Source organism: Cololabis saira, chromosome 2, assembly GCF_033807715.1.
Source record: "Cololabis saira isolate AMF1-May2022 chromosome 2, fColSai1.1, whole genome shotgun sequence".
In the NCBI taxonomy this organism is placed as follows: Eukaryota; Metazoa; Chordata; class Actinopteri; order Beloniformes; family Belonidae; genus Cololabis; species Cololabis saira.
In genome coordinates, this window is record NC_084588.1 from 30,136,350 (window position 1) to 30,159,007 (window position 22,658).

General features: G+C 37.6%; 1 protein-coding gene across 2 annotated transcripts in view; it reads right to left on the reverse strand.

Annotated features, from left to right (window-relative positions):
• Positions 1-22,658, reverse strand: part of sbf2 (SET binding factor 2) — a 142,020-nt gene that overhangs the window by 83,967 nt on the left and 35,395 nt on the right. For both annotated transcript variants that reach the window (XM_061742990.1, XM_061742981.1), the window contains exons 3-6: positions 8,042-8,179; positions 3,191-3,325; positions 2,665-2,775; positions 2,057-2,162 (exon numbers count right to left, since the gene is read on the reverse strand). In XM_061742990.1, coding sequence (XP_061598974.1) covers positions 2,057-2,162; positions 2,665-2,775; positions 3,191-3,325; positions 8,042-8,179 — 490 coding nt within the window. The remainder of the gene's footprint in view (positions 1-2,056; positions 2,163-2,664; positions 2,776-3,190; positions 3,326-8,041; positions 8,180-22,658) is intronic.

Here is a 22,658-nt window from a genome sequence, read left to right on the forward strand (position 1 = left end):
ATAACATAAAGAGTAATCTGTACTAGTAGGCCCAGACTCGTGGTAACTGCACACCTTTTCCATGTTGATCAAAATAATACATAACATTTCCAGCTATGTATCAAGCAGAAAGGATGAAATAATGTTAAACTGTTAATAAAAAAAAAAGAAAGACAATTTCTCTCCTTGGCAGAAGGGACAGCATTTACATACATACCTGTCTTTATTTTGGGTTTGTGGGTGCACTGGTTAAGTGTGACACTTATGACTGGATGCCAATAAGTGTCTGTCATCTGCAAAAATATGTACTGTAGAATACAAAAAGCTCCTACAGGCTGAGCAGTTCCACAAAACTGGTAATGTAACAGCCCCAGTCAGCTTTCAACTCAGCTGAAGTTGCCACTTCCATTTCCATCTTTCCATATCATCATCAATAAAATCCAGACGACTTGTTAAAACAACCCTCTTATTAGACGGTAAGGAGGGTTAGTTGTTGTTGTGGATCGAAACAACATGAAATGAAGCAGTGTCGAGTGAAAAAGTAAAAAGTACAAAGAAAAACGTAAAAATAATTTGTTTGTAGTGTTTACACTTTAGGACAATTGAGCCACGTCAAAATAAACTGCCATTTAAAGCTAATGACATGACTCAAAAATGTCAATTTGGTCTACACAAGGATTTGCAAATGAGTGTTTATATTGTAGTTCAAGTTACTTTCTTCCTCAACCAACATAGTAATGTCACTAGTTGTATTTTGGGGAATTAACCATTTAATATAACCTAAAGTAACAATACCAAACACTGAAAATGATCAACCTGCTTTTTCAAAAATGCTGAGTCATATCTTTAATCACATAGCAATCTGAGAACATGAGATCCTTCTGTATCTTTGAGAAGGGTCACAGAAAGGCTTCTAAACAGCATGGCTGCACATGGTGTTCTCTCATCTGTCTATGATGCCCTTTAAACGCCCAAATGTCAACTAGACAATATAAGCTTTTGACATCACAACAATAGCACATACTGAGTATGTGCTTTGCTGTCAAATGAACAAACAGTCTGCACAGACCTATGTCCTATATTGTTCTGATTAATGGAAGTAGATTTATGAGCATTGACAGGCCATGGATAGATGCTATGTCAAAAATGTTTTGTGTATCCAGATTGGCTACAAATGCTTAACCTCCTTCTAACCCCAATCAGCTGTATCGTGCAAATACCCCCTATGTGCATGCTCTCCTCTATTTAAACAAAAAGAGGATGGTGTTAATACACTCAGGAAACAGAGACCATACTGATTTAGAGCTCATTCCTTTTATCAAATGAAGCTCAATGAGGGCCAAATTTCCATTACCAAACAAGTATCTAACACATGTAAGCTGCAAAAGTGAAATAAGCCTGAGTCTGCAAGCGTGACCTCAAATATGGAGTAATGCATAATATCCCAGGTCATAAGTTACGCCAAACCATCAGGGACTAAACAAAATTGATAGATATTCTCTCCAAACACAGCTGAACTACCCCCGTGTGAGTCACTGAGAATCAAAAATGTAATACATTTAATCTTGCCTGTATCGTCTGCACAAATCATTTCATTCCTCATTATTAACATACTGGATAAACTTTGCAACATGAAACCGGACAACTGCATCAAATCTTTTTCATGTGCTCGTTCAAGTCCATGCAAATTACTTGAAAAGTAATGTGTCGCAGCAAAAACCACATAATCTTGCCTCGCTCACACACACTTAAAGAGCTTATATACATTCAACCCTTAATGTCTTACCGCAATTTTCCTGTCTTTCAAAGTAGAATCGGAGAACAAATGTAAAATATGTTCCACGGAATAAGCTGACTGACGCTGTCAGTAATATTTTCTTTGAGTCAGCAAAGACAAAATGTCAAACACTCTAAATGGCACATGGCAATCTATGCCAGGAAGCTTCTGCTACTGTAAATGCAATCAGTGCTGCAGGAAGATTCATGTTCATAACAGACATTTAGAACTGTAATCATCAATAATGGATGTTGTGAGCCTTGTTTACTGGCTAGTAGTTGTTAAGGTACTGGAACCCACCCAGCTGCTGGAAGAGCATGGCAACACTCCTGTATGTGACAGGCAAAGTTGTGCTCAGAGGTGTTTGGATTAGCTGTCGATCTCCTGCTCCCAGGCTAAACAGCTTCTGTAAAGAAACAAAATAATAAGTATATGTTTTCCAAAACCAAGCAGCAATGCAACATGCATTTAGATTTATAACTGCATGCCCCGTGGCTGCTTCAAAGAATACATATGCCATTCCTTCAGTAACATTGCAGATGCAGTGCAAAGTAAAAGGAGATTCTTATTCTGCTTTGCTTAATATGATGGGATAAAATTCCAATGATGTAGCATCAAATTTATCCCTGTGTCTGGACCAAAAAAAAACTACAAAAGAGAATTTCCTGATTATAGCTTTACGTATTGACTGTACAGCAAATTTAAATTGTTTTGGCATATGTATCATCAAACTTAAGTCATTACTGTAGATACAAGTAACTGGCTCACTGTGGCTCACGGCGGCATTTCAAGCTCCTGGTGATCTGAATTTGAGGCATCCGAGTTAAAGAAAATAATAATAATCCCATAGCAGAACTGTGGGGGGTCGTACTGATTGTGGTACATTGTTGTGTCTCCGCCACACCTACCTGAGATCCTCCAGTGACAGGAACCTGGAATGTAAAGAGGTTGGTCACCAGACCCTCTAAAGGGAAACTCAGGCTATCAATGTGCACTGTGTAAATCAGACCCAAGCATCCCTGTGGGGAAGACATAGAAAACACAATTTACACAAAGTGGACACCTATTCCCCCCCAAAATAAAAGAAATACTGAGACCATCAATACATGGTAGTTTGATTGAACCTTGAGTTGACAGTCTATATCAAATAAGATATGATTGGCTGAACAAGTTTGAAAAAACTGTGCAAGTATTACATGTCTATAATAAGAATAGAGAGTTTAAGGCTCATATGTCCAATTTACTCCAACAATGTCCATGCTTACACTTAAGATAACTTGACCTACATTGCAGACAGTACAAAAAAGATTATCACCATATCAGGATTTACAGATAAAAACATGATTGTACAAAAAATTTGGGGAATTCCTTCTGAACTAAGAGAAAAAAAAAAAAAAGATTTAATCAAGATTTAATCATAAGGAATCTTATTACTCTGAATATTTCAAGATAATCCAGTCTGGAGACAAGAATAAGACTTTTTGGTGCAAACACTTGAGCTGGCTGGATCAGGCTATCTTCCTCTGCCTCCTCATCCTCATCTCCATCAGCTTCAATACTCTTTGATCCCTGAAACATTAAGAAAAAAAACTTCAGTCAAAAAGTTCAATCGAATCCCATGGACTATAAACCTTGAGCTGGAGTGCGGAGCAGGCCAGTACAGCTGAGCAGCACTGAGCTCCTGGTTTAGCTTGTGCTTCTTAAACACATCACAATGTCCACTACTTATCTGGCATTTATTACACATCACATGGAGACTCCACAGGACAAAACAGAGTAATTAAATACCCCCAAAATGATGGGTGTTCAGTGGTAAAAAGTAATAAAACATATTGGATTGCTTAGAAAGGCATGGATAAACACTCAACTCTCCATTTTCCATTTTCAATTGAAAGGGGTATCATAAAAAATAAGTTTCAAAATACAGTTAGTGGAAAATGGGTTACATTCATCCTGAAAAATAAAACTAGCTAGGATAAAACTTTTACAGCAAACAGTCCAAATGAACATCTTAAAAATAATTTGTCATCAAAGAAAAAACATGAAGAAACTTTTATGAACCTTTCTGCTCTAAATGATTCAATTTCAGAATTATTGTGGTATAACAGAGTTGCTCAATTTAATTACTTCCACTGAATGAACCAAAGTATTTCTTAAGAATTACGACTGCATTGTTAAAAGTATTAGATGCTTTGCATAACTGCAAAATTTACAACTTACAGTCAAGCCGGATTCTACCGGTCTCTTCTGTGAATTCATCAGCTGTAGTCGTAGACATTCTCTCAACACTCATTCCTAAATTAAGCACTTATCCCAATCTGGTATATTTCCCCAGACAGTGAAAACATGCCAAGAGTGCTTAAGTATATCAGAATCATGGAGAATAAAAAAGGATCAAAGTAACTAAAGCAGATACCGGTCACGTTTCCCGATTATTCTAAGGATTTGGTTCAATTAATAAACTGAAAACATTCCTATGCTGCCTGTCTGGACGCTCAGGGGGATCTATCCAAGCAGATAAGGATGTAGGTTTAGATAGAAAGGACTGTCAAAATCCCCTCGCGTTTCAGCGCTATAAAGTAACTATGGAATGTGTGTTTGCAAAATCGTGACATCTGGATGAAGCTACATATAACCTGGTTTAATGATTAACAAGAGCCTGACAAAATATTATATGGTGCTGTGAATGGGAACTCTGTGAAATTTAAAACTTTATAGGTTTTATGTAACTTAAATGTGTATAGCTTCTCAGATACACAGTGTCCTGAATATGAGATGACCAGGCTTATAAGACAACAACACCTTTTTTTTTAAATAATGTCTTGAATTTTATTGTTCCTATTTTTTATTCAAGTGTAAGTGCTCTTCTATAAGTTTATGACAATAGTGAAAAGACAGCGGCTTGGTTTGCCCTCAAAGTGTGAGGGCAAACGCTGGGATGCGAGACGGTCTCCGTGTTTGTTACAAAGACCTTAGTCGATGAAAAATTGTTAAGGAGTTTACAGTAGAAGCTCTTTTTTAAAACCTCCAAAAAGTGTTTGAACAAGGTGTGACTGGTGAAGTGTATATATACACAATAACAAAAAAGGGATCGTGTGCTAGGGTGTTGGACAAATACTTGGCCCCTATGTGAAAAGCGAGGCCCCCTGATAACACCTAACCTCCATCAGCCACTGCTGAGACTTAGTTCTGTACAGAAAATGCAGTCTGTTATGCCTCAATATTCATCTGCACCAGCCAAGGTTGCTCTTAAACACATGAGTCATGAGTTATCAAACCTATCAATCCTGTGATTAATTCAGATAAGACTGGTGGTGTCGTCTTTGAGCCTACGGGCCTCAGGTACAGATAGATAGAAATTTAGGCATTTAGGCATTTAGGGCATCCAGTGGCTGGAAAACAGACTGTCTAACAATGTAGTTACTTTAGATGTGATCACTGACATCTATGAATAATCTGAGGAGCACTTTTTTTTAGGTGTCCTTAAATTACTCTGAACAGCCTTCGGCTGATCAAAAAATTACAGTTGGTTGCAGATAGAGTTTTGCTGGGGATTGGAAGGAGAGATCATGTTACCCCAATTTTATCTTCTTTTCATTCATTTCCTGTGACATTCAACTTAGAATTGAATATTTTTAATTTCACATTAAAAACCTACAACAGTATAACTACTTATTATCTTAAATAACTGATATTTCTATATTGTCCCAACAGAGCATGTCACTCTCAGACTGCAGGTGCTCCCATGATTCCCAGAGTCTCTAAAAGTAGAATGAGAGGCGGCACATTCAGTTAAAATACTTCTGTCTTGATGAACAAGAAATCATTTTGCTATTCATCATGTTCTTGGAAATTTTCCAGGCATCACCCAGTTTCATTTGAATGGTTTTTCTCTCACGTTCCCATTTCTTTACAGGCTAAATAATAAAGGGTTTTCGTGGACATCTTTAAGTGTTCAAGAAAACCCTTAAAAAGCCCTCTAAAAGGCTAAACAAATATAAATGATGCTATTAATGATGCTAATAATAAGAATAATCTTACTGCGAAAGAAGTGATTCTAAAGGCATGATAATAATAATAATAATATTAAAAATCGAACCAAAATAACTTTAGCTGTTTTGAAAACCGACAATTTTAGTACACAACTGCCTCTCGGATCTAACTTGGAAAGGTTTTGGTGATCTAACTGCACTGTGATTGACGACTGTTGTCCACATGTGAAAGCATGTGAAGTCACAGCGGGCAAAGTGACAGGCCATTTAAGGCCTCCAACAAAGGCCAACACAGTGAAGCAATTACTTTGGTATTCTGTGGGCTTTTGCTCGAAAGTGAGATTAACAAGATAGTCAAAATGTTCTCTTCTAAGTAAATCTGTTGTAATCAATAATTATTTGGGCAGGCGGGGTGGGAGGGGGGGGGGGGTATTTTGTATGCTTGAGTAAATCGAATAAAAGGGGCTGGAGCAGAGTTCAGCTCTATATTCTCCTTTATAAAGAAAATCCCTAGGCCTATTCAAAATTCATTAGGATAGGATCCGGACAGGATTTTGTTTTCTCATAATGTCAGAGTTTGTGATGGACATCATGAAAAAGAAAGATAAGACTTAAAAATAAAAATAAAAAAAATCCATCAAATTGTCCAACTATGATATCCCTCAGGGTTCCTGCACAATCAAGATGATGGTGACCCCAAGGTGATCTTCAACCCACTAAACTCAGAATTACCTTGGTGGTGAATTTATCAAAACCTTAAATCTCTCACCGCATTACGATGACCATGAACTTCTCTGCGTGCCATATTATTCTACAAGCAAATGTGAAGCCATCTGCCCAACAGCTAAAGTCAAAAGTGGATCATGCAACAGAGGAATCTAAAACACACAAACAATCAACATAAGGGTGGATGAAATAAATAAATAATGATTAAAAAAAATAAGGATTTGGAAAGGTCTAGCTAAAGATGAGACTTCAACCTAATTTCGAACTACGAATAGTTGTAGTTCTGGAGCTGACCACTAGGGTCTGGCTTCAAAAGGACAAATCATTCTCCCGTGACAACTCTGCAGCAGAACAAACATATTTACAGCTTTGCACATAAAACTTTTGTAGAAAAACCACATTAGGTAAAAGCATGTTAGACAACAAATGTATGTATAGTTAGGGACATAGTCTTTTGACTGACGGTGGGCATAGCCAATGGCTTACTGTTATCAGTTTTGCTACTTAGCGCTATCTTGACTTCTTAGCACAGCTCCTCAGCTGTGAATAAAGGCTTAACAGGGTGTATTCATTCATGTTTTAAAGATAATATGTTTAGCTAAACAGCAGGCAGCTTATACTAACCGTGTGTCAGCTCAAAACATTTCTACCGTGCCACTGAAACCACATTTGAAATGGGAGGACCTGCTGCAAAGGTTTGCTGGCAGCTCTGCACCTCCCCTGACATACTGTAGCTCAGCTGAAGGAACTGGAAGCAATGATTAAGCATTTCAAGATCCTTTCAAGCCAAAGTCTGCTGGGACCCGCAGTCAATCACTCTGCAGCTCGCAGGCTGATGCTGGTAGGCTTTCCCGACGCTCTCCCGCAACGTGTCTAACCCTGCTCCAGCAGAGCTCTGCCAGTCTCTGTTTTGGCTCCATCAGCACTAGTTTCAAATTTTGTTTTGGAAGCAACACTTTAAATGAGGTTGGTAGGTCAGATTTGATCAGAATTAATGTAATATGAACTAGCATCATAAGGCGACCAAGCTAAAATAGCTAACTGTGACTGAAATAAGGTAGGCATGTTCCAGTCGGCCTGCTTATTCCGCCCAATTGCAACATGGCGCATTGCAGTAGAAGGAAAATGAGGACACAAAAGCCAAATTTCCTCCACAACTATGTGAGAGACTCAAGGTTATTAAGGAAAATGTCAACTTCAATTTATCACTCCCAAAGGTGGACCTGTAAGCTACTGAATAATGGCCCCCCCCATTATTCATTCAGTGTTGCCTACCATTTTATTTTTTCCTTTTGGGTTCATTTTTAATAAATACATGAAAGGCACAATGAAAAAAGTTATACATTGTTGTTCATCTGAGTATGTATTTGCCTAAAAATTAAACCCACTATGATCCAATATTTTTTTATTATGTTTTTTTTATACAAAAAAGCATCCCCCTGATTAAAAGAGGGGTGATAACTTTTACAAATTAATGTACATGTTACATGACTTTTATATTTTTCCTTAAGACACATCACCCAAACAGTATCAAAATAAGTGAAAGGAGCTTGTGTTTAAGTCTTACCTGTAGATTAACCTCAGCTTCATAGAAAGTGAGGCAGGAGCAGTAGTGTCGATCTGAATCTATATCTGTCAGCACAACAGTGAAGAAGGTGGGTGCTTTCCTTTCTCTGTACAACCTCCAACCTCCAGGCTGGCAGAACTGAAAACATAGTAAATATAAAAGTGACAGTGTTATTTTATTAATTTCTTTAAGTTGAGTGGTTCTCATCATTGACATTGCATAACAACTAGACAAAACTTTTTTTCATATTTTGTCACGTTATTTTATCTTTCCAAAGCCTCATTATTTCACAACTAAGTTTATAAACATCAGCAGGTTCCTAGAAATGTCCCTGCCGAGACTCATTTTCTGATCAGTGATACAGAGATCTTTTTAAGCATTTTTTTCTGTTGCTCATCTGAGACTTTCAAACCTGAATGATCACCAATTTTTTGATTTGTTGTTTTTAATTTTGCCAACTATCACTTCCAGGCTCTTAGCAGTACCCTGGCATCTGTGGCAGTTGTTGCTGCAGATGGGGCAGAATGAAGAGGCAAGAAGAAGAGGAAGAGGGAGACTGGTGGCTCTACGAGTATAATTTTAACAAAGCATAAACTACTGTAAATGGTATATGCTCATCATATATCATGTACATCCATTTAATCAGAGAGTGAAGTGAATTAGTCTTGTTTATATCAAAGGCCCAACTGGATCTGAAAACAGTGTTTTGACTTCTTCCTGGCAGCTCCAGAGAGGAGAAGCACACAAGAGCAGGTTGCAGAGGGGTAACCAACAGGAAAAAATGCGAGGTGATTAATGGATAGGCAAGTGTTTTGTGGGCAGAAAAACAAGAATAGCGGAGAGGGAGAAGGAAGTTTAAAAAGAGAAGGACTTCAGGAAAAAGGAGATTAAGAGAGGAAACAAGGAAAGAGGGAGGAGGACGTGGGGGTGGGATTATTTGGCTTGTTCAGCCTGGAGGTTTGGACCAGGATGCCACCATCTCTGAGTAGATACAATAGTCCGCAGGAAGTCAGCTAAACCTGCATTGTGGCGAGGTGCGTGCGTGCGTGTGTGCATGCACACTCAGACTAGACAGGATCCAAGGACAAGTGCGGATAACTGAGTCTGTTCTAAACTATTCAAACTATGCCATTCATTGTTGTCATAAAAGAGATAAACACATTTGAGACCACATAGCTCAGAAGATCACAGGAGGTATAACATCCTGTGTGAGTATATGTGCGTGTGTATACTATAGTTCTATTTGTGTATCAACAGGACTGTATGTGTCAGTGAGAGATGACACAGACACAGAAGGGTGACAATTAAAGCTTACAGACGTGACATTTTAATACATCTGTTATGTCACCAATGTGTCTGAAGAGAGGAACAAGAATGCTGCTAGAAGATGAAAAACACTTGTGTTTTAATCCATTTTAAGGTGTTAGTATACCCAAATGGATCATTATTTCACATAGAATTTATGCCTCCATTTCCAACAATAAATGACTGTTTTGTTTAAATATCGGAGCTAGAGCCAATAAAGACCTTAAAAACAGGGCAGTTGGCTAAAATCAGTAAGAACTACTATTAAAAATGTTGATTCTTAATCCTATCTCATTGTATTTTGATCAAAAGCATGTGGTACTTTACCGGGGCTGTAAGCATCCCTCAGTATCTGTTTTTAATTCTAGATAGGTTTTAAGACCTCTAACAACTTAGTATGCATCTTATACAAGTGTTCACATATGGTGTTTTTGTTTGCTTGTGAATAAACAATTTGAAACAGTTTGAATGTCTTGATTATCCCTGAGTCAGTCCAAGTTTTACAAAAGCACAATCTCGGAAAGGCAAGTGCCTTCTGCAAATGTTATTTTAAATTGAAGTATGTTTAACTGTGAGTAAATAAGGAACATAAGCTTCAGTCAATTCTAAAACCATCCATAGAAAAAAATACTATCACTTGAAATTCAGACACAGAATTCAGTTTTTAACTTCACAAAAAACACACACAATTGTTTTAAAACTAAACTAAGTGGGCAAAATGGATAAAAATGAAAGTTTTTACAAGGAAAATCAAAAATATCCAAAGGGAACAAAAAATAAAAGCACAGAGACGTTATTGGACAAGACATATCTTGTACATTTACCTATAGCATGACACAGACGTCCAATGCAGTGCAACGGATGCAAAAGGTCAACACACACGACACTTAGCCTTTAAACAGCACACGTACACACACAAATGCACTGCAGAGATGAAGGGCATCTCCTGTTCCCAAATTAGACTTTAGTCAAATGACAAAGGAACTCTGGGACACACTTAGTGTATTGATGTCAAGGCAGAATGAATCCCTGTCCTCTATCATGTGATCTGGGCCGGCATGACCGATTCCCAACTGCACTATTCACCAACTCAGCCAGTGACATCAGACATGAAGTTGGACCTGCTGAGCAGCACCAATGAAAAAAAATCTAAAGAAATTAAATGCAACATGGAGGATTCGCCTGAACATGGCAAACATTTTTACACAGTGACATGAAATTAGTGCCTGCTCAGGCTAGCGCAGGCCAGCCATAACTGAGGCAGAAGCAATTACTAATCATATCATGACAAAGAGACAGCAACAGTTTGCTTTTATATGGTATGACACACAACTGAAGAATAGTTTATGTACAATAAGAGGGATTAAGTGCAGAGGATGTGGAATCTATGGATATGTCAAAACCCAACCTATTAACATCTGCTGACTCAGTGTTGCTTGTTGCTAGGCATCAAGGAGATACAAAAAAAAAAAAAAAAAATGCTATGACAAGGGGCAACCAGGACAATAGGTCAGGGGGTAATATAATGATCCCCACCATCCCAGAATGGGTACCATGCACCAATAATAATCCCTTATGACCTCAGTAAAAGGGCAGCTGGTTGTGTTGGGCAGTAATGCATTAGGCTTGGGTCCTGCAGGGCGCAGAACTGCCGTGGTCCAGATAAGCAGGAGTTTTGCAGTGATTATATAATATCCGACCCACTACGTGACCCGCAGTTTTTTTTCTTTAAAAAATTAAAATAATTAAAATGAATAAAGGTAGTTTTTGATTTATCTTTGCCTTAAGGTTATATGAACAGCAAATACAAGTGTTGATACATTAATATGTTGTTATATGTTATGTTATAGATGTCCATCTGAGATTTTACCGCATAAGCAAGACATTATGTCTTGCGCCAGCTTATCATAGGGTCATAGCCTAGTGCCCAAACTTAAAAAGGACTTTCCCAGCTTGTTTTCCCTAGGCTAGGAATAATCATGGTCAGTCTTCACCTAAACATTCAAACATTGATGATTCATCACATCAACAAATATGATCTTGAGTTTCTATTTCCTAAAATTTTGTCTCTTTTTGTTTCAATTCCCCCGTCTTCAAATTTCCCCTGACATCGCCTCCCCTCATGCCACACATGCCTGTGCGGAAAGCTCATGCTGCATCTTCGTGTCAATCATCCAAGAATGTCTTAGTATTTATGACCTATATAACGTTTGCATTTTTCTATTCTATAAAATTGTGTTTAAACACTAATTTCAAGTGCAAAAATTATTCTAACCAGCCCAACAGTACCCAATATGAAAATCATTATGCATATTTGTGTCTGACTCATTACCTGCAGTGTTTTAAGGTCCTATGAGAAGCAAAGTTTGTTCTTCACACAATTAAATATACTGTAAATCACATATTTGTGAATTTTTCTTTTTTTCTTATGTTTTGTTGTTAATTGGCCCATGCCTTAAACAATCTAAGGTTAATTTCAAAACCTAATAGCTAAATAAAATGATTTAAATGAGATTTAAAGTCAACCATCTTTTGGTGGCTATCTGGTTATATACACACACACACACACAAACACTTTTTTTTTTTTTTTCATTTATTGATCCACTACATCAAGATACCAAAGTTGAACCTGGAATGTAGTTGAGCTTTTTTAAGTACATGCCTCGATGCCATATCGCTCGTGTACAGTAGACATGCGGCCTCACTGACAAAAATGGTCTGGATTCACAGCAGCTGGTGCAGCGCTGCTGTGTCATGGCAGTTCCAGGTCCTGTGAGACCTGAGCTTAATACAGCCTGCTCACTGGGCTCTCTAAACGAGCTGTAAGACAGCTGCAGAACATCCAGAATGCTGCTGCTCCAGTCCTGACTAGAACCAGGAAATACGACCATATTAGTCCAGTCCTCAGGTCTCTGCACCGGCTTCCTGTCACTCAGAGAATAGACTTTGAAACAGCTTTGCTTGTGTACAAGTCTCCTCATGGCTTAGCGCCAAAGTACATTTGTGACATGTTACAGCCATGTGAACCAACTGGGACTCTGAGAACCTCAGTGAGTGGTCTCCTGCTGGTGCCCAGAGTCGGGACTAAACAAGGTGAAGCTGTGTTTTAGTTTTATGCTCCGAAAATCTGGAACAGTCTTCCAGAAGATGTGAGACAGGCCTCAACTCTGACAATGTTCACATCCAGGCTGAAAACAGCTTTTTATATGCACTCTTAATTTTTAATTGAACTAATTCATGATTATTTTTATCTTTTATAGAATGATTTTATTTGCCTTATTGTGATTTTATTTAGCTATAAAGCACTTTGAATTGCCTCGTGTATGAAATGTGCTCTACAAATAAACTCGCCTCATCTTAAGCAACGCTTTACTGCAATAACAATACTAGCAGCTATTTTTATTATTAGCAGTGTAATTCCCAACTAATATGATTTAGATTTGTAAGAATAAAAGAGTGGTGAATGAAAAAAATAATACGAGTAGTGATCACCAGAATCACAGTTTTAAATGTTAGTGAAGTTCATTAAAAACAACAAAAAATAAGACTTTGCAATTTACACTTTTATTACACATTTATCTTTACTTTACTACCTCTTTTTTTAGGGATGCATGATATCTATTGGACAGACAAATTACCGGTCAGTGTGGGAGGAAAATGTTTTATTGATCCACTAAACAAATAAATGAATAAATAAATCAAACCCAATAAATAACGAACAAGTAAATGAAAATTAATGAAATTGCTTGCTGGTGGGCAGCGCCTCTAAAACAGTCTGTGTCACACACATTATGCATGGCCCCGAGTCTGCCAGAATGGAACTGAGAACTAACTGTAGAACACCGGTGCTAGTGTGACAGTCTGGGTACTTTTCTTGGTGGCAGCAGATACAAAACGATGCTGATAATTCTGTAAATACTTTATGTTAACAGATTCCCTTTTTTTTGGGTGGCCTCCACTATACTTTTGAATAAACATTTGACTTAAACTATATAAATCCTTTCATATGATCATGCACTTATGGTTAACTAGATGTATGTCTTTGTCATTAATAACATCCCTGAATATCATTTTTGTTTTGATTTTTTCCAGGTAAACCATAGTTCTGTTAAGTTCTTTTCTTGAGGGATGCACTTTTTGCTTAAATTGCATTATATTATGTTATCTTATTGACATATTGGTACATTTTAATTACTGAATTCGTATGTAAAATGTTTGGATAATGAGTGTATTTTGCCGTCTTGAGTGCCTGTTTTTTTTTTTTTTCCTAATAAACAGCAACGACCACAGGTCTCAGGTTTGTAAAGTCTAATATACTGAGGGCACACAAATTCACTGTGTGCAATCACAGATTATGTTTCAACCGCCTGACTATGTTTGTCATGAATCATCCCAAGTGTATCCAAAAGTTGTTTATTGTTTATGAAATATTGCAGTGCCTTACTCACCCACTAAACAAATGATCGCTTGAAGAGTCAGGATTGTTGTTTGCTCTTACAGGGTTGGTCAGAGGTAAAATATTAGTTTTTCCATCAATGCATCTTAGATTTTTTTGTTTACTCTCCTGAGTGCACAAACTGCAGTATAGATATATAATATATATCAAGATTTTATTAAATATAAAATATGAACATATCAGCTGTTGGTACTTGCAATTAGGGCTGCAACTACTGACTATTTTGTCAATTAGCCATCGACTATTGAAACCAGGCCAGCTGACAGTCTTGCCTGGGCCCCGGACAAAATAATCTAAGATGGGCCCCCTGCGCCCGGATCTCTCCTTCTCCCTCTCCCTCTGCTCTCCCTCTGCTCTTCAGGTTTTTATACAAGCTAATGGACGTTAACATTAGAGCTAGCCAGTTAGGTTAAGTTACAAGGTTGGTAAACGTTGGCTGCGCTGTTTCTTACCTTGCTCTACGCTGACTTTATTAATTCCAGCTTCACCGTCACCACCCTTTTTAAAATATTTGTGTAGAGAATCTCTGAGGCCTTTATTTTCTTCTTCTCTTCTTTTCTGAGCACCAGACTTGTGCTGACCGGACATTTTGACCATTCTAATGGTTGAATTAAATGATAACATCAAATTTTGATCAGCGGCCAAACCATTTTTGTGTTGGGGGTTCTTGACCACAAGGACAATTAGGAAGAAAACAAATAACAAGCTTTTATGTAACTCAAATACTACATATCTTTTCCACAAATAGGCATATTTTGAAACATTTTGAAAAATGATTCCATAATTTAATGAGAATTAATTTTTTTTTTTTTTTTACAGTTCTGGGCCCGGGACAACAGACCCGTTTGTCCCCCCCTATCTGCGGGCGTGATTGAAACCATCAGTAGACTAATCAGATTATGAATCTCATAATTACGGCTCTATTTAGATTCCAGCTTTGTAATTTTGCATGAGGTTGTTTAAATTATGTGCTAATTATAAATTAAGGACATGTAAGTGGACACTTCAAAAATACATCTTTTAATGAACTTAACAGCCAGTCGCCGTGGTGTTGCATCAGCTACCGCCATTTTGTTTATCTGGCGCTCTATGTACTTTACTGACATGGCCAACGCTCAGAAGAGATAAGAACGGAGGGCGATGCCTCACTCTGTTACATTTTTTTGCCAATAGTTGACATCGTCAGTGACTATTTTCATTTTCATTATCGATTTTTGTCAACAACGTTGACTAATTGTTGCACCCCCATTGGCAATGTAGAAGCAGTATAATATTGGTTATCAGTTTTGACTTAAATTTGAAATACTGTGCATCAATCATTTTTATCACCTACTGTATATTTTTCAATAAACTTACAAAATACAAATCTTAGCTGTGGTCATTTAAAGAGGAGATTTTTTTTCAACTTCAACTCAAGGAACAACTTTACAATCTTCCCAAGAATAAGTAGTGAACTGTAGATTAAACTTGGTTGTAGAGTGACTGCTGAGGGAATGTAGTCAGCAATAGATGTGTAGTACAATATGCACTTCCATCACTCTTTTTTCTTTACCTTGTTCTTTTCCCATTCATATGGAAGAGTCACATGCCAGGAAGACAACACAATGACGGAAAGTGAAGTGTGAGGTGTTGGCGGCCAAAGAGGCACCGGGGTTGAGGAGGTCAATGGCGTGTTGCTGGCCCTACGCTGTTTATCAGGTCTGCAGAGTGAGCAGCGGAATAAAACAAGCACATCTCTGCTCCAGCAAAGTGGTTTGGCGCACAAACATGCGTGTGCTTGTTCCACTCAAACTTGGCTCCTCTGCTCAAGGTCAACATGAAGATTACACGACAAAACCAAACTGTCAACAACATGACCATAATAGCATTGTTATCTAAATATTATTCAGTGGCTGCGGTGATTTAATTTATTGCACCACAGAATAAAACCATCACATAAGATTGTGAGGTGCCCCTTCACTCTCCGGTTGATTCCTCAGGTCTGCACCCCCACTGTCACCAAGAGTTTTGGTTTCCTTTGTGAATCTGTTACGCAACATCAGGCACATGTGGTTCAATTTAAAGGATATTTATAGACAACCACGATGAAGGACAACTCTCGTTAAAAGAAAAAAAAAAAGAAGTCCCTTTTGTCTGGCAGTGTAGAGCCATCTTAAAAATTGAAAACAGTACTATGCACAAAATATCAAACTTCATAAATACCATATGTGTAGGAAATGTATCACTAAAAAAAGGAACCACTTTTTTGATTTTGTCAAAAATGTAAAGGGCTTGTTTGTTTTTTTTAAGTGAGAGCTCCAGCAAGTTCAGTTGAACACGTTCACTGGACTCTTCCTCCCCTGAAGATATCTTGCAGATTTTGGTCACTTCAAGGCACAAATTTGATCCATAAAACAGACCATAAATTACAGGGATGCAGTCTTTGTACCACATGAAACTTTACACAAAGGAAATAAAAAAGGACCCTACAGGGAATAACACATTCCAATGCTGAAATCTATTACTGTTAAATAAATCCATCCAATCTCAAAACCTCACAGATTCAGCAAAACCTCAGCTGTCAGTATAATCCTAACTGTTGCCATGGGGGTCTCAAAACTTAAACACATATCATTATATGGCACAGTTTTCCAAATATCAAATAAAGAGTCGTAAAAAAATGAACGTCGTAAAAGAAATAAAAACCCTTCAGGAATCCAAAGAAGTTCCAGAAATTACCAGTTTGCAGATGTAAACCTGATACTAAAACCAGTTGAAAAGTACAAACACAATCAAATTCCTAAAAACATAGATCATGACTGGTAGTAAACGCGATATTTAGCTCGGGAGCTGTTGGACAATGATTAAGCAAATTATTACTACAACAGACTTTTACATTTCTAACACGAGATAGCTACACTTTCACATGACAATAAAAGCCAATTAAAAACTATGGAGGTACTGTAAGTTACAATCAACAGTACTTTTTTTTTCTTCCAGTAGGCTTCCTTGTTTTCACACTGATGTAGTCTATGTGGTGGTATCTCTAAAAGCTTTGCCCTCACAATCCAAAAGACACTCACTTTTCTGTGAAACAAGTCCAACTAAAGTCCCAGCTAACAGAATGCCAGATATGATGCTGATGTTACTGACTCTTTCAACAGCATCCAGACTACAAAATGGTTAATGGAGTTCACCAAATCATGCAGAATTTAATTCTAATTCAGTTAATTTCAGTTTATTTCTAATAGCAACAATTTACAACAAAATTAATCTCTGGACACATACAATAAAATCAAATTTAAGTGTAGTTATATGCAGTCTAATTCTATAATTCCTTCACATTCTAAGAAGCTGTTAGTTTAGGTTTTGGTTCCTTTTTAGCCCAGTGGATATCCCTATAGATCAGGATTTACTCTTGTCCAGCACGATCACTCATTTCATTTCTGTCATTTTTTTTTTAAATGTGTTTTCGCTGCTGATGTGTGACATAGTTCCGTAAAGCGATACGCAGTTGCCGTGATAGAAAACTGGGACATGGGTCCAAAATAATTTTGGGTGTTTTTGCCAATAGTATGGACTGAAAATTGTGAGAGCCAGAAGACACTTCCTAAAGTCAATCAAATGTTTCTTCAAATAAAATTGAAATTGATATTTTAACATGAAAAAATGTGACTTTAAAATCCAGTTATACACAGATCTAACAAGTTATCTTTGGGTTTGTGTCTCTCTTAATACCATTTTTTGACAAATGCTTAAGCTCTAGCTGATTTCATTTATTCTATGAAACACCCTTAAATCATGAACCATAAGGCCACATCTGGCCTCTTCACCTTGCTGTGCGTTTGATCTTGAAGATACTCATCTTCGTTGGAGATACGTGACAGCACAGGGTTTGTATTTTTATGTGTTGTAAAATAGAGCAAAGTTAGAGCACGTACAAGTTGTTCAGACTGAATGCCTCAATCTCCTAAAAATCTAATTTGTAGGAGCGCTCAGCAGCGCACTTTCCTTTCTTTTTCTTTCTTTGAACAGCAAGTCAGAAATAGATTTTTTTACGGATTCAGAGAATTTATATTTTAATATAAACTCTGCACTGTTATGTCTAGATCTACTGTTTTAAACTTTCATTCCTTGAATTCAGATAATTACATCACTAAAGCCTTTTGTCACCCATGGTTGTTGTTTTATTTTATCTATAAAAAGCAGAAAACATCAAAACACATTTCTGAGTGCATGGAGTTATGCATGAAAGAACAGGGTAAACAGCTTTGTCCTGAAGTTGCGTTTCAGTACAATGGCTGTCATGTGTTGGACTACCGAGTCCTTTAGAGCAAAGATAATGACTGTGGAACAGGTGCTTCCTCCACTGCCTTGTTGGGGCCCTGGCCAACACACATTACTCCCTACAAGTCTTAGTCTCACTTCTGTCTTCAGTAAGTACAGCTCAAACCACAATAGATATTGTTCCTTTTTGTGACTACACACAATTTTAGTTTAAGGAGTAAATGTGAATCTATGATGACCGTGAATAAAGTCAGAGGGCTCTGATATCTAACTTCCCCTTTGTATCGCACTAAGTGCCAAAAAATAAAACACAAAAAAAAGAGAACATGAAAACCAACCTTCTGACTCATGAAGAGAAATAAGCCATCTCTTCCTTTGGCTTTTCCCTTCAGTGGTTGCCCACTTGATCCCATTGTTTCCATCATTCTATCATCTTCTGCATCTTCCTCAGTCACACCAACACATCCTCTCTAATCACATCGACTAATCTCCTCTTTATTTTTCACCTTTTTCTCCGCGCTGGCAGTTGCATCTTCAGCATCCATCTACCAATGTCTTCACTATCCATCAGCCTCTTTAACTTTATGTCCAACTCTGGCCTTTACTTCAGATGTGCTTGTTTCAATGATATCTATCTGATCACTCCCAAGGACAATCTTCAGACACCACCTCCAGCTCTACGTGAACACTAAAAACAAATAAACTGACCTGGATCCAAAACCTTTCACTTTTCTGTTTCAATTGTCTATTTGTCACAATATGGGAATCTGTTAAAGGGGTCATTATATGCTCTTCATGTGGAGTGCACAAAAAACTGGGTTTGCAAAGTCTCACATAGGCTAGATTCCGAGGATTTTTTGAAATCTCTGACTCCAGCTTATGTAAGATAGAGCAATAATTCCTTATAAGATCGTGGACTCCAGAAAGTACACGTTTCTACAGGAATTAGACCAATTAAAAGAAGACGCCTTCCTGGCTGAGGACCAATTATGTCTCTTCTATTTGTGGCTCTCCTTGTATCTGTGAGTCATTGCTGAGGCTCGAGGCACCAAAGATTAAAATAAGTTGGCTGACAATTAGCATAATATGTTGACATTCAATTATGCCAGGCCCAGGATATACTTTTTGGTTGTTGTTGGCACTTTCAAAATGTATAAAAGGAGACTGTGTGTGTGGATGAAAATCCACAAGACAGATGGGCAGAAAGAGGAGAGAGTGACTTGAACTTAGTGCCACACTTTTGCATGTCTTCACACTGCCACTCTCTCACTGGCTTGTGGCTGCACACCAACTACCCAAAAGTGGCAGCCCAAAAATACCTAAGCTCACAAATACAGTTGTGCACTTTTAAAAGGCCATACAAGATGAATCCGTGGGGAAACTTTTGCACAATTCTTCAGTGAGTTCCACAGGTCTCCTAGTTGAGTCTTCCCCCCATTGCTTGTGGGAAGGCTAGCAAAGGCAGTTGAAGGATGGCTGGGGGGGTTCCACTTATTGGAACCTTTCCAATAAGTGGAATTATTAAACCTTACCCAAACTACAGGTAATGGTCTTCCTTGAGTAAGGAGTGTATATACAGGGAAACTACCTCTTTGGACAAACACAAAGACCAACTCTATATTGAAATGGGCAGGTTAAAATATTGTATTAACTTTCCCTTTAAGGAAACAAAAACAACAACATAGGGTTGTGTGGCATATTGGACCTAGATCAGAGAACTATTCAGCCTCTCTCTTTTCTTCCTACCAACTTCAAGTCGCGCAACATTCATTGTTCTAAGTGGTTAGGTAAAAACGACAACATAGACTTTAAAAGATCCTCACACTACAGGGGAGAAGGGTGGAGTCAAGTTGAATGTCGACTGCCCTATTAAACCGTCTGCAATGAACTGAGCTGTGAAGACATGTCGAAAAGTGAGCAGGTGTACTGTATTACTGAGACATTTTGCTAAGATTTTAGGAAATTGTGTTTACCTTTGCAGAAGAGCCTACTACATCTCATTCAAAGCCTTCCACGGAACATGCTGTTTTTGAAACTCCAATTTTGAAAACCAATGGGAACTAAAAACCACTATTCACCCGCAATGTCAATGATTGACAGCAATATAATGCATTTTATCAATTGTAATTTCTCCTTTCTCAGCAGCCAACCACCCACCCACTCCCCAAGAAGATAGAAGTATGTATTTTGCACTTGAGAATTCAAGCGTCCACTGTCAAGAGCAGTATCTGTGCCCAGCAGAAGCTCAACAGGCTCAGCATACAGCAATTTTGCATCATTTTCCACCAATAACAGCACAAACCGAAACCACAACAACATAACTTTGTTGGGGAGTCATTTTAAGTAGCTAACCACTAAGGACAAAGTTAATATAAATTATATGAGAAATGTGAAGTACAGTATATGAGAAAAGTGAAGTCAAGAAAGTGGGACTCAAAAGATGGAGTCAATAAATGTGAATATATGGAGGCAATTTCAGCAGCTACAGGCCAGCCAGCTCTTTGGAGGGGTGGGGTGGTGGTGGAGGCAGAGGAACTGAAGGATAGATTTGATTACTTTACAATCACTTGTTTTTCCTAGCTCCTAGCTGTTACAAAGTTGGTCATTTGCCTTTTTTTCCATTTCAAAAGTATCTATCTATCAATCAAACAACACTTCTGTAATTGTTTAAACCCTTTTGATTTCAAAAATGTGATTATGTGACTCTTAGATGCACTGTGGCTGAATTTCCTCGTGTAAATTCCCGTTTCTTGATTAGCCCACAGTGCTCTACAGCTTGGAAAGTCCTGCTTGCTTAACAACTCCAGATTTGTTTCCTGATGTATTTAGCTTCACTGGCACACAGAGCATTGATTACTCATCGGTGGATCTTCCTGGCAAACACATGATCCCATTCTCTCACTGACTGGAATGGTTTCCTGCTATGTGGAATGCATTATTTAGCTTTTCTCTCATAGTTTTACAAACAGCGAGGCCGACGTGCAGTGCGACACGTCATGTTATGGTCACTTGAGTCAATCCATGAACTGATACAATTAAGCTGCTTCTTTTATTAGTGTATTTATTTGGCATAGAGCCTAAACATGACTAACCAAGCCTGTTGATTATGAAGAATGTAGTTTGATCACAATTTACTTATTGAGTTTACTATAAGAACAATGACAGATAAATGAATCCTTGCTCTTTAAAAATGAAGCAAACCTGGCTTGAGTCCAGAGATCTGAATTGAGATCCTGAAGAATATTTTTTCTTAAAAAACATGAATTCATCCTAATCATTCTCAAGTTGTACTCTGCCCAAGTAGACATATAAACGCATGACGCAAGCATTTTGCACATTTTCTAAATAGCATGAGCAGCATCCTTCCTGGAAGTACTAACAGCGTTCCTTATTACAGTAGGGATTTGAGGGAAAGGGAGGAGTTCAATAAGTCAAAGTTCTACAGAAGAGAAATGACACTAATGTGAAATGACAAATGTTTACAATCTAGCCAGGTCAGGTCACATTCCTTTATCACAACTTCATTACAAAACAATATTTTCTAAGAAAAGAAAAAAATTGAAGCATTTCAAGGTGATAAAACGTATGAGGGCTCTGTGATCTTTGTCTGCTGGAATGTAGTAAGATTACACAGGAAATCAGTTTTGTATATTCAATCTATCTACAACAACGATACATCAACAATGTTTAAAATCTTGTAAAAAAAAAAACAAAAAAAACATCAATATAAATTGTGAGTCTAGTACTCATTAATAGAGCTACATCTCTGGGCACTTCCATATTGACTTCTGCTCCTTGGACAGCGTACGGCCTATTTGTGAAAATGTGGCTTGCTTTATAACAATTATAGAAACCAGTACGTCTGAGCAAGCAGTGGAACAAAAAACAAGTGACCAGCATAGTATGTGGTAAGAGACCATTCATGGAACAGAAAACCACACTGAAAACTGCTTGACAAACTGGGTCAGTGCTCAATTACTGTTGTAAGGAAGAGTGTTCTGAAGAAAAGTTCTTTTCACTGCAAAATACCTGAAGCTATATGACATAAACATTTAAAAGTGAAGACAGGGAACCTACAGAAGTAAGGGCAAGATAGCATGGGCTAAAAAAAGGACATTTTTAGCATCAAATAGACAATCTCAAACTGCCGAAAAAAAAAAAACCTCAGCAGTTATTGGTGTCTGAAATATTTGGTAACCATCTAGTGATTTAGCTTAAACAATAAATATGCTAACAGTAAGGACGAAAAATTAGAAAATGAGTCTTTACCTGAATCTTTGTATACATACAAAAGAATTTGACCTCGACATCCATAAGAGCTGAACATGCAAACAATGAGCACAGAATATCACTTCACAGAAAGTAAGTACAAAAAGAGAAGAAAGATAGAAAACAATATTTAAAAAAAAGTACATTTCCACACTGTGAAGTTGGAAACTGCATAATTGTGTCATTACTTATCTAATAAATAAAATGTAAGGAATAATATTTAATAATTGCTGGTAGTCAGTTCCCATTGTACCGATTTGCTCTGCATTGTCAATATTTTTTTTTTTTTTCAAAAAATTTTTTCCCCATTATATCACCCAG